Here is an 11,898-nt window from a genome sequence, read left to right as displayed (position 1 = left end):
GAAAAAAACGAAGAAGAAGAAAAACAAGAAAAAATAGGAAAAAAAAAGGATTTATAAAAAAAAATATAAATTTGTTTTTATTGTTTATTTTTTAATTTTTTAATTTTTTAATTTTTTAATTTTTTAATTTTTTAATTTTTTAATTTTTTAATTTTTTAATTTTTTAATTTTTTAATTTTTTAATTTTTTAATTTTTTAATTTTTTAATTTTTTAATTTTTTAATTTTTTAATTTTTTAATTTTTTAATTTTTTAATTTTTTAATTTTTTAATTTTTTAATTTTTTAATTTTTTAATTTTTTAATTTTTTATTTTATTTTATTTTTATTTTTATTTTTATTTTTTTTTCAGAAAGAGACCTTTCTTTTTCCGCATCGCATCACATCACCGTCGTTTACAACGCAATATTTTCTTAAAAAAAGAAAAATCATATCCTCGTCTGTACCAAAGTTCTATTTATCTATCTACATATTTATTATATACACTAATCCCCCACCTCCCCTTCCCCTCCCTCATAAACCCACACACCCAACACCCGCCATGAAAAAAAAAAAAAAAAAAAAAAAAAAAAAAAAAAAAAGAAAAGGGCCCCTTATCAACTCCCAGCTCCCAGCTCCAACTCCATCGCACAGACCTAAAAACAAACAAACAAACAAACAAACAAACAAACAAACAAACAAACAAACAAACAAACAAACAAACAAACAAACAAACAAATAGCTAGCTAGGTCCTGCCTCAGAAGATATATCTACACCGGCAGTACCTTTTTCTTTTCGAAGCTGGGTGGATGGATCCTCACACCCCATACCTCACACCTCATACCTACCTAAATCGATCGATCGATCGATCAATCGGGTTCAGACACCTACCTACTGCGAGAGATAGCTTGGGGGATTATGCTTTCCTCCTCTCGATGTGATTTTGTTTTTATTCATAGATAGGTAGGTAGATGTATAGATAGATAAAACACAAGCGTTTGCGTGAATCACCTCGCAAAATGCACTTCTTCTTCTCCCCTCTTCTCGTCCCCTCGTTTATTTTTCTCTCTTCTCTCGCTCCCCCTCTCTCTCCCCTCTCCCCCCCTCACTCCCCTGTTTCTCTCTCTCCCCTTCTTCTCCAATTTTTTTTGTATATTTTTCTCAAACCGGACAAGTATAAGAGTCCAAGAATCGAGGGGTTAAAGAAAGGATAGAGAGGAGAAGAAAGGAGAGGAGAGGAGAGAGAGGATGTACCGGTAGGTCGGTCGTGTTTTCTTGGGCGCTTCATCCCCATCCCCATGCCCATGCCCATGCCCATCCTTTGCTATGGGAGAGATTTCCGTGCCGATTCGAGTGGCGCGACCGGTGTGATGAGGGTGTAGATAGATGGATGGATCAAGTACTCCCTCCGTAGAGGGGAGGGAGGGATTTTCTGGCTGGGTAGAAATAGGAAATCCAAACACTCGCTTGCCTACTACCGCTTGCCACTCCGAAAATGCCATCAAAACGCCATCAGAATGTGGAAAGAACGAAATGCAGCGTCTTTTCATATGATCATGTATCAATTATTGTAAACATTACATTATTCTTCCCCTTCGTACTTTACAAACATTAATACAAGACATCGTCTACAGCTGTTGCTTGTCATATCTGTTTCCATCTGGAAAAAGAGAAGAAGAGGAGGGGAAAATCCAAGTCCGGCGCCTATGTAGATAGTTGGAAGGCCGTGGGTATCCATTTGTCGGTCGTAAACACTGCTCTCCAAAGTACACTTTTCGTTGCCAAACTCCATCCCCCCCGCCCCACCCTACTGCGTTCATTCACATGTCCCCAGTCATCAATCTCGTCCACGCTACTAAGCATTGCTTTTTAAAGTGGGGGGTGGGTAGTCTAGTACTCGTCCTTGACGCGGTGCTGGTTCTCGGTGTCGATGAACGAGCCCCGGGTAGAGCGCTTGCTTGGGTGACGCTGGCGTTTCCAGAAGGCGATGCTGCCGCCCGGTCCTCCGGTGCGGCTTATAGTACTGTTGCGCACATTGTCGTCGACGCTGTATCTCTCCTTGCGGTTGGTGCTGGCGCCGCAGCCGAGGAAGAGGAAGATTGTCGCGAGGAATATGCAGGCCCAGGCGCCCCAAGTAAAGCCGAAAGCGTAGCGGCCGATGGAGGAGGAGATACCTGCACCGCGGAACTCGTTGCGGGCCTTGACAAATGTGGCGCTGAGGGTTATCAGTTCTGGGTGTACGAGGAATAGGGGGGGGGGGGGGGGGGGGGGGGGGGGGGGGGAGTAATGGGAAGAAAGAGGACAAGAAGTTGAAGCAGAGAAGAATGGGAGGGGAGTGCCTACGTCATGAGAGAAGCGCCAACGGAGAACCAGAGCAGAGAGATGGCGAGGGAAGCTCCACAGATTCCAGACGCGAGGCGGCTGCACGGGGCCGCGACGGAGAGGAGGAGCGTCAAACCCGTAGACACCAGACCCATCAGATAGAAGACCCAGCCGAATCTCCAAGCGTAGTAGTAGAAAGTGCTGGTGGTGCCCTTGGCGTGTTTTCTGCACATTTATTAACGGTCATCCTACTACCGCAACCCATTCCTCGTCAGGAGAGAGAACATACCCGACCAGACCGGTGGGAACGCCCTCGGTACCGCCCACCCAGGCATATCCAAACGGCATAGCCGGAACCGTGGCTCCGCAACTTCCACCGGGCGTAGCGCAGGTCTTCCAGAAGGTCCAATAGGACTCTGGGCGGCCGGATCCGGGGAAGGAAGAGGTATCTGCACGCAGGAAGTACGACTTGTTGAGGGGGGTATGATCGCGAACTCCGCTGAGGACGACGAAGAGCATCAGGAGAGTCGCGCCGGCGATGAGGATGAGGGACACAGTGCCCATGGCGCCACCTGGGGATGAAGGCATTAGCATTTCTGTGCGGGACTGGATTTGGGAGAAGAGGAGAGGGAAAGCGAAGTCTTACGGATGCCCCTTGCAGCCATTTTGAAGGTAGGTTGTGTTTGTCGTGGGGGAAGGGGGGGTATTAATGAGATGATGTTGGCAGAAAATTCGGATGGATTCAAATTCAGACGGAGAGAGGACCTTTAACAAGCAGTCAGTCGGTCAGTCAGTCGGTCAGTCAGTCATTCAGTAGCGGATTCTCGCACGGCCACGACCACGGCTATGGCGAGTTAAGAACCAAACACATCCTTGGACCTCAGACTCCAAGGCACAGCTCAGCTCGAGCTCGGACGATTGCCAAACTACACAAAGTAACACAAGAAGAGACGAGACGGAGACTTACCCAGAGCGTTGGGTTTGTACAGCGGTGCAGGGTTAGTTCGTAGGTCGATAGGTCGATTCGGATGATGGTTTGCAGGGAGAGAAGAGGAGAGGAGGGGAGAGAGGAGGGAGAGAGGGAGAGAGGGAGAGAGGGAGAGGGAGAGAGGGAGAGATAGGACAAAGGCGAGAAAGCAGGGCAGAGTAGAGCAGAGCAGTGGTAATGGTAATGGTATGGGTGATGGTATTGGTATTGGTATTGGTGTTGGTATTGGTAATGGTATTGGTACCGGTGTTGGTATTGGTATTGGTATTGGTGTTGCGGTTGCTGTTGCTATTGCTATTGCTATTGGTACCGAGTCAATCAAGGCCCTGCAGAGGTGACAGCGATATCATGATGACGATGCGGCGCTCTAGTGGCCGGGTGACCTGGTTGACCCAGCCTGACTCAGACTCTGATTCGTTCCGTCCAGCCCAGAGAGATGCGCGAGTCACGTGTGGAGCGGGCATCGCCTGCATGGGCACTGGAATCTGATCTTTCTCTCTTTCTCGACTTTCTCGCTGTCTCCCTTTCTCGCCTTCTCACTTTCTTTGTCGGTTTGTTGATGCTGGACGTCGAGTGGAGATGCATGTGCGGTTAACCAATTTCTACTTGACGTCATTGAAGAGCTTGAACTTGAAGCTTGATCTTGAAGCTTGATCTTCGGCTTGATCTTGCGCTTGGGCTTAATTGGACTTGGACTTGGACTCGCTTGGGATACCGGTACCGGTACCGGTAGCATAGGATGGACTGACGGGAAATATTTTCATTCGTTTCCCCATCAACAAGAGCTGCTCAAACCCAAGCACTATCCCCAGCATCCAGTCATCTCATCCAATGTGACCAGAACTCCCGACGCTCTCTTGCCCACTGTCGCACGCCCTACCCAGTTCACTGCCAACTCACTCCACAGCTTCTTCTTTCCTGCTTTTCCGTAGCATGGCGAGTCATGTACCGCACGGCACGTGACTGCAAAGCCCAGTGCGAGATATCATGGTCTCTCCGCCCCCGTCCGTACCCATCATGCGGCCCGCCGCACCACATCCCCACGTTCCGTATCCACATCGCATAAATGGTTGCGCTCTCCGTTTCCCGGATTGTCAGCGCAAAAACCCCCCGTCCAGCTCGGGAGTTCCCGTGGGCGGCAAAAACACCGGTGCCGTGACGCTGAATGCGAGCCGTGCCGGCGGCTGGCCGGAATTAGATGGTGCTATCATGGCTTTCTATAAATGCCCCGCGGCAAGTCAAGATTCCACGGATGGCATCGAGCCAGCTGTACGAAGGGTCTTGGGACAAGCCGGAGACGGCTGGGAAGGTTTTGGTTGGGAATAACCCATCTCCTCAATGCTATTATCGAGAACGATGGCCTCCTCTGAGCCGTATTGAGGGTTCATTGCTTGAAGAATCACAGACATGCTATGGCTGGTTTGGGCAAGTAATGGCATTTAATTTGACCGTTGGATCTAAGTAAGGGTCGTTGACTTTAAGTGAATTATAGGGTGCATGATTACTTATATGTAGGGTAGTATCATAGTTACAATTTTTCGAAGTCGTTTTAAAGCGATGAAGGGAGCTGTAAGAACACGAAATTCTAAATACTCAAGTTTCCTTGGATCTACTATGCGTTTCGCTGATTTCTCTCGAGTCTGAAATGGTGAGTTTGAGGCAGATAACATGGAAACGAAAAGCGCATCAGACGAAGGAAGAAAATCTGTCCCTGGCATGAGAGAGCCAAAACTTCTTTTATATGAGTGTATTTATCATAAAGCATTTTTCTCCAATCCGTATCCCCTCACCTATACCCTTCACCGTGGGCGGCTAACAACAACCCACTCCAGGTCTTCCGCCAGCGTCTTCTCTTCCGCCTACCGAATCAGACGTCTCCTTGACCGTCTTAAAGACCAGAGTCGCCGGCGCCAGCCCCGACATCTTCTCCGCCCCCGCCAGCAGTTTCTGCATGATCGTAGGGAAACAATGCCCGACGAAGAACGATCGCTCATCCGCGCTCTCGACGCGCGCCGTGTGTTCCCAGAGGAGAGCCCTGATGCGGTGCGCTTTCTCTACATCTATCTCTCCCCTTTCCCCTTTTTCCTAATACGAAAAACGACTTGCAACGGGCCCCTATCAAGTAAGAAGCCAGATTCTCGGTCTTGATATCACACCATGGTTGGTGTGGCAGCGAGCAGGAGCAGGCATGTTCAAAGGTCAAAGGGACGCAAATGATTTGCACAATAGCTATGCCCTAAATAAATAAATTTATATAAATATATATAAATCTATAAATCTACCATTCTTCTCATCACCACATCACCTACAGCAAAGAAGAGAACTCAGCACAAAGGGATAAACAGAACGGCTTCCTACCGTATACTACTAGAGAAGTCTTCAGCATAGCTTACTTGGGTTTCTCTCTTTTTCAAGCCCGCAACATAGCCTAAATCGCTCGAATAAGCCAGCGAGCTAGCGAGCTAGCTAGCTTTCCTGAGAGAGAACTAACAGAGAAAAGAAAAAGAAGAAGAAAAAAAAGAGAGAGAAAGAAAAAAGAAAGAAAGAAAGGTGAGGCTCAGCTAGCTACTTAGCGACGCACCTCGACCTCGAATTCAGCGGCAGACGAAAAACCCAATCGATCAAGAAGCCTGTTTTGCGCTGCTCGCAGCCCGCGTCCAGGTGCGAACTAGGGAATTGAGCTGATCGGGGCATCTTGAGAGTGGAATGGAATGTTGGTTATTGTAGTATGTTTATATATATATGGATATGGATATATATATATATATATGGATATAGAGAATGGTATACCGGTATAAGGCGACGAAGAGCAAAAAACAAAACGCGAATCCATTCACAGCTTTGGAACTTAGGGAAGGGAAATATTTTGATTTCTCTCCGTTATTGTTTTCTCTTTTTTTTTTTTCAATTGCAATCTATTCATCGAGTTGTGTATTCCTGATCTTTCTGCTGTCTTTGTATTGTTTCTCTCTTTTAGATGCGTAAAAAAAGAAAGAAGAAAAAAAAAAAAAAAAAAAAAAAAAAAAAAAAAAGGAGATGGATAACTGGATCTTTCCTTCCGACGGACGAGTTATGATTATGACGATTATGGAAACGAACCTTTTGGGGGGGGGGGGGGGGCGTGGTAAGGGGGTATCTTCAAAGAGTTTTTTTAACTCATTCCAGTTCTTGACCTTTTCTAGCTGCAGCTGCAGGCTATCCATTCATTCATGCATTCATGCATTGATCAAGCCGAAAACTCTGCCTCTCCGATATACGTAGATGTTACGTATACGCTCGATATTATCCTTCCCGTCTCTCTCTTCTTCTGCAAGACAAAAAACGAGGGGGGTGGGGGGGGGGAGATACTGTACTAGTACATGTGTATTCTGGAGGCGCAAGCTCCTCGCTTACATCTGATAAGTAGCGACGGAGCTGAATTATCACTCTACTCCCTATGACGCAGAAACTTCCCAGATAAGGATTTCGCGGCCTCGGGTAAAGTCGGACGAGCAAGAATTGATGGGAAAGGAAAGTCTTGATAAGTAGGAAAAGTAGAAGTTAGAGTTGCATAGGCAGATGACGTAGTGGGAGCCCGCTATATCTACTGTATGTACTGTAGTCTGTACAGAGTAGTACTACGTACGTAGTAGTGGTACTTACTACTGGATGAGAGAATAAAGCCAGAAAGCTAAATTTAGTTTTTTTTTTTAAGTAAGTAAAAGAAAAAAACTCTCTTTTGAAACACAGCCCCCCCTTTGAATGCACGTCGGACCCAGTTCGGCTTCTAGAAGTACAAATCGTTGAGCGGTGCTTTCTGAATGGCTCTCTCAAAGCCCTGCCAACTTCGTGGTGGAGACTACGCACTTAGTCAGAGATACTCTTCGAAGCTGAATCGTGACTTATCGGTTCACTGCTTCAAGCCCTGATAAGAAGAACCCTTACCAAAGTATGCTTTTCGATGTGTATTCAGGAGGGGGCTGTACCGGTACTGCAAAAGCATGCGTAGATCATCTGCTCCGCTTATCTTCTCAACTTCTCTTTCTTTTTCCTTCTTCTTGTTCTTTTTCTTCTTCTTCTGCCGCGCTTCCAGAATAAGGCCGCGTCCCCTTTGAAAAATGCCTCGATACGTAGTAGTACTTTCCCCTCCCGTGAATGATGAGCAGACCCAGCTGAGCCTCAAAAACCGTCGAGCGGCGGCTTTTTAAACTCCGCGAACGACTCAAAGCCTCGTCAACTCTATTGCACACGGGTCAGAGACAACGTCACAGGCGCAAGTACTACTACGTAGTAGTACTAAGTGTTACACCCTGAGGGTAGGGTAAGCGGGAGGTTTCAAGTGTTCATTTAGACTTCTAAGTACGGCATCCTCAGGCTGTAACACTTAGGCCTGTAACCGTGGTACTGTACTTGCTGAGAGATACTTTCAAGGCTGAATCTTTATACTACGACGTACTACTACGTAGCTGTAAGTTGATTGGTTGAGGCCTTGGCAAAAGCACTTGCAGAATCATCATACTTTCGTCTCTTATTCAGGGGGTGGGGGGGACGGGGGACTCGACCTACCAACAAGGATCGAAATCACGTAATAGGATCTCCCTTCCTAGGCTCCATACGGAAGGAACATGACAGACTGGGGTCCCCACTTGGGGGTGGGCATACGGAAGTATCTCGATAAGCTTCTCCGAGAGCCCACAAAACACTCCGTAATTAAGACTTTTGTCCTACGTAATGATTACACAAACAGACAAAACAAACAAACAAACGAACACTTAGCGAGAGGTTATCCTCGCTTGATGTATACTGTATGTGTAGTACGTAGGTACCCAGCTTCCTTGCGAGAATCAGAATGGAGCCCTGGTGGAGAGACGGATAACGTGTGACTGGTGATGGTAGCGCTTCTCTCAAATAAGTGGCATAGGTAGGTACAAGGAGGAAGGAAGAAAGGAGCATAGGAAAATACAGTGTGGGACGCCAAGCAGTCTTGCCTTCGGGATCGCCTCTCCCGAGCAGAGTCTTAATTACGACAAGGGTAGACTAACTAAAAGCGCACGATGGGTAGGTAATCCTTAAGTACTACTATAATTGGACGTAGTAGTAGTAGATGGGTTCTAGATGGGTTCTAGATGGGTTCTAGATGGGTTCTACTAGATGGGTTCTTCTACAGAGCTACAGCGGCGAAGTGTTGTAAACTTTGCATATCCACAGCCACAATTCTAACTTAATTGAGCAACAACCTGAGCTTAAGCACGGAACGTTACTGCATAGAATCTCGAAAAGCGTTACGGAGTAGTAGTTTACTTTGTATTAAGGTCAGGTCAATTGCTCAATCAGGTTAGAGTTGTGGCTGTGGAGTAGCAAGGGTTACAACACTTCACCGTTATACCTCTGTAAACGAGTTTCACGATAATAGCTCGTGTACAGAGAACGATGCGATCAAGTATTACGTTGCTTGAGCAAATCACGAGGTAAGTAGGAAGTAAGTGCCTCTGCCTCTGAGAAATGAATCATCGTTGGGTGATTCGCTCGAGTGCTACCCGACTGCGACGATTATCATTAAATGACTAGGCTACATAGACAATTAACTGGCCGACAGGCGAAGAGCATGGTAAGTATTTTAATGGCGGCCCGCTCGCTCATGGAGAATGAGGCACCCAATTCCCACCAAAGAGAAGATGCACGCTCCTGCGCGAGCACTTGACCCAGCTGTCATCGTTTTCTGCTCCGCTCGAAGTGATGACTCCCGCGTATTTTCCGCTGGTGGTGCTGATGAGGCACCGATCGGGACCAGGATCTCCTGTTTGGGGGAAAAAACATCGTCAGCCAGAGATCTTCTCATCGTTCCAAAGATCCCATGCCGAATCTCAACGTGGCCTTGGTGCTATATCCCAAAGCCAAATCATCGTCACGGCACGAGGGAGTGAGAGATGAACGTACCTCCTGTGTAGACACCCTCTTTTTTCAATGGGAAGGCCTCGTATGGTGGTTTAACGGCAAGCGTGAAGCTTTCCAGGTTCTCGAATTCCTGTGGGAACGGGGAACCTCCAGGCTTGGTACCTTGCTTGTGGTGCTTGTAAGCCGCATCAGTGCATTCGGTGACCTCAGCAGCGGTGTATGAGACTTCGTTGCAGACTGTTGATGTTTTACGGGGCTCGATATTGCCGGGTATAGGGGAGGAGAGGGCAGTGGTGAGGAGGAGAGTGATTGGGACGAGGGACTGCGCCGTGTTAGAGTAGAAGGGCTGAACTGGGACGAGGAAACGAGATGTGGCTAGCATAGTAGAGAGAGGTTTTCTTACCGGGAATGAGAGAAGCATCTTGACTGATTTCACCGATGAGATGATCACTAAGCTTGAGGACGCTTGACTGATTTTGCTGACGAGATAGATCACTGAACTTGAGGATTTTTGACTGGAAATCGAAATGTACAAAGGGGTGGAGATATAAACGTATAAAAGGGATCGAGATTTAAGATACAAACAACCTGTGGAGGCTAGGACACTAGAGTTAGTAGCCGAGCCATATATGCATGCGTATATATAAATACCATATATACAACTACATGCAAAAGATTTGATTTCGGGTCCCTGCGCGCTGCTCGTCACTTTCAACTCACTTTCACCGAGCGGCTCACTCACGCGACACAAGTTTTGAATTTCCAAGCAAGTTGAAGAGTTAAAGCAAAGCCGGTGGCTGAGTTTGGGCAACCGGTGATCTCCGGATCCGTTCCTGGCTATGTCTTGGCGATAATAAGTTTGACAATAGGTTTGTTTACAATCAAATCCATGGGGAGATTATCGCGGAATAAGGATTTAGAAAAGCGAGATCAGCCGGCAGCAATCTGTGAGTCCAAGCGATCGCTGTTCGGTTGAGGTATTACTCAGCAACCCTTATTCAGCTTGCCAGGGTTGCTGAGTCAGCGTGAGGGACTTTATAAACTTCTCTCACGTCGTACCACCGTTACTTCTATCCAACTTGAACCCAATTCTCTATCTTGATACCTTGCAATCTCGAGAGTGGCTTCGCAAAACGCAAAATGCAAAACGCGAGGTACGAGATACGAGGTGCGTCGGTTTAATAACTGTCAAAGTGTTGCTCTCAATCTCAAATAAGTAAGTGAGTAGTCGTGAATGATGTTGACATATTTCTTCGCTTGCGAGTGATCCAAAGTATTCTCCCCCGTCCCTCGATCACGACCACCTTCCCACCACGGCCACGTACTCTGCCTGCGTCTCTCGATCATGAAAAGTATGTGATCGATCGAGCCTCCAAACATGGAATTTGGTAAGACCCTCTCCGCAAGGAGCGTCGACGTCTCCAAAGCCGTCAACCAATTCTGCCAGCATATCATGGACGCAAAGAAGGCAGACGAGACCCAGCGGGTCGAGGACGCGTTGTGGCACTCGTGGAAAGAGCTCTCAAGGGTAGTTGCGGAAACGAAACCTGAAGATCAGGATCCAATTGTGGAGTTCTTGAAGAGGCTACGGAATGGAGACGGAGGCGACTCAGAGCTGCAGGTTTGGGGATGCGGGACCACTTTGAAGGAGCTTCCGCTCTTGGGGTCTGCAATAAGAGATGTGTGGAATGAGGGTAGGCCGTCGGAGCGAGCAGCTCTCCATTGAGGATTGTCACTGAATCGTGGCCAGCTCCGGATGAGAGGAGTCCGCCTGAGATGGACGACGCGTGGGTGAATCGCAATGCATTCGCCGCTCGCGCCACAGCGGCTGCAAAGCCCGGAGACTCTATGGACTACTCGCTGTACAGCATCTGGTCTCTGCGGGATACTCTGGAAGACGTACCACCAGAGGAGGAATTGAAGCCGGCGGCCGCAAAAGCTGCTGCGATGTGGATGATCTACGCCTCACGGGAGCTGTGGCAGCGGGCCGTTGACAGGCAGACCTATGAGGGCAAGTCGGCTAGGGCTGGCGATTCTGATCCCCTTAACGGTAAAGACTGGAATGGGCACTCGAAGGAAAGATGGGAGTTCTGGATTCGCGCATTTGAGAAGAGGAAAGACCTCTCAAACGATGAGGAAACGAAGATGGTGTTGCAGAAAGCATTGAGAAGGATGAGCCAAGCAGAGCATGGGAGTGATCCTTAACACATATTGGAATGCTACAATTAACCAAAAATATCGAGAGAGGGGAGTGGGTCTACTAGCTGAGCGTGCCCCGACTTTTACTGTCTCAAGAATCCATCCCGCTTAACATTTCTCTCTACTTCATCGGAATCGCTTTCGTACTGTTCTTCAGTCTCGTCACTTCTCTCGACGTCCTTATGCTCGTCAACTCTTTGGTCCCTTCAACCTCTTCGGTCTCCCAAATATTTAAAGACGATTTTATTCCTCCGTTGCATTCGTCTCCGTATTAGCAGAAAGGACAGCCCCAAAGCTAGCCGCCTCATGGCCGGTTCGGGCAGAGGGAGAGGAGAGCAACCCGGCGCTCCTTACCAAATCCCAATGAAATATTCTCCCCCTCAATCCCCTTTCCTAAATACCATTCATGACTTGCCATCCCCGTCGTACATTCTTCTGATGTCCAACTCTCATTATCTCCGTCCCACAAGATACACGCATCGAGGATTGGTCAGCTGACCTGTAGTCGTAATATATCTTGCATGGCGTATTTCCAAC

At 47.5% G+C, this 11,898-nt stretch overlaps 3 protein-coding genes across 3 annotated transcripts; 1 reads left to right on the top strand and 2 right to left on the bottom strand.

Moving 5' to 3' along the window:
• Window positions 1–1,868: 1,868 nt before the first annotated feature.
• L3040_005947 (uncharacterized protein) lies at window positions 1,869–2,965 on the bottom strand (the record flags this gene model as incomplete). The annotated part of the gene is made up of 4 exons (XM_007291414.1): window positions 1,869–2,193; window positions 2,322–2,525; window positions 2,590–2,872; window positions 2,947–2,965. 4 exons carry the CDS (start codon window positions 2,963–2,965, stop codon window positions 1,869–1,871), a joined length of 831 nt encoding a protein of 276 aa, XP_007291476.1.
• A 5,938-nt stretch (window positions 2,966–8,903) lies between these two features.
• Window positions 8,904–10,053, bottom strand: L3040_005946 (uncharacterized protein; the record flags this gene model as incomplete). Its single annotated transcript, XM_007291416.2, has 7 exons — window positions 8,904–9,064; window positions 9,205–9,484; window positions 9,566–9,657; window positions 9,744–9,759; window positions 9,814–9,853; window positions 9,905–9,999; window positions 10,042–10,053. The coding sequence occupies 7 exons, from the start codon at window positions 10,051–10,053 to the stop codon at window positions 8,904–8,906; spliced, it is 696 nt and encodes a 231-aa protein (XP_007291478.2).
• Window positions 10,054–10,302: 249 nt separating this feature from the next.
• L3040_005945 (uncharacterized protein) lies at window positions 10,303–11,367 on the top strand (the record flags this gene model as incomplete). The annotated part of the gene is made up of 4 exons (XM_007291417.2): window positions 10,303–10,330; window positions 10,427–10,514; window positions 10,570–10,856; window positions 10,913–11,367. The coding sequence occupies 4 exons, from the start codon at window positions 10,303–10,305 to the stop codon at window positions 11,365–11,367; spliced, it is 858 nt and encodes a 285-aa protein (XP_007291479.2).
• Between the last annotated feature and the right edge of the window lie 531 nt (window positions 11,368–11,898).

Source organism: Drepanopeziza brunnea (genome assembly GCF_022702325.1).
Source record: "Drepanopeziza brunnea f. sp. 'multigermtubi' strain 214-2 chromosome Unknown ctg10, whole genome shotgun sequence".
Taxonomy (NCBI): domain Eukaryota; kingdom Fungi; phylum Ascomycota; class Leotiomycetes; order Helotiales; family Drepanopezizaceae; genus Drepanopeziza; species Drepanopeziza brunnea.
Note: the sequence above shows the minus strand (reverse complement) of the source record. Positions and strands in the feature narration are given on the sequence as shown.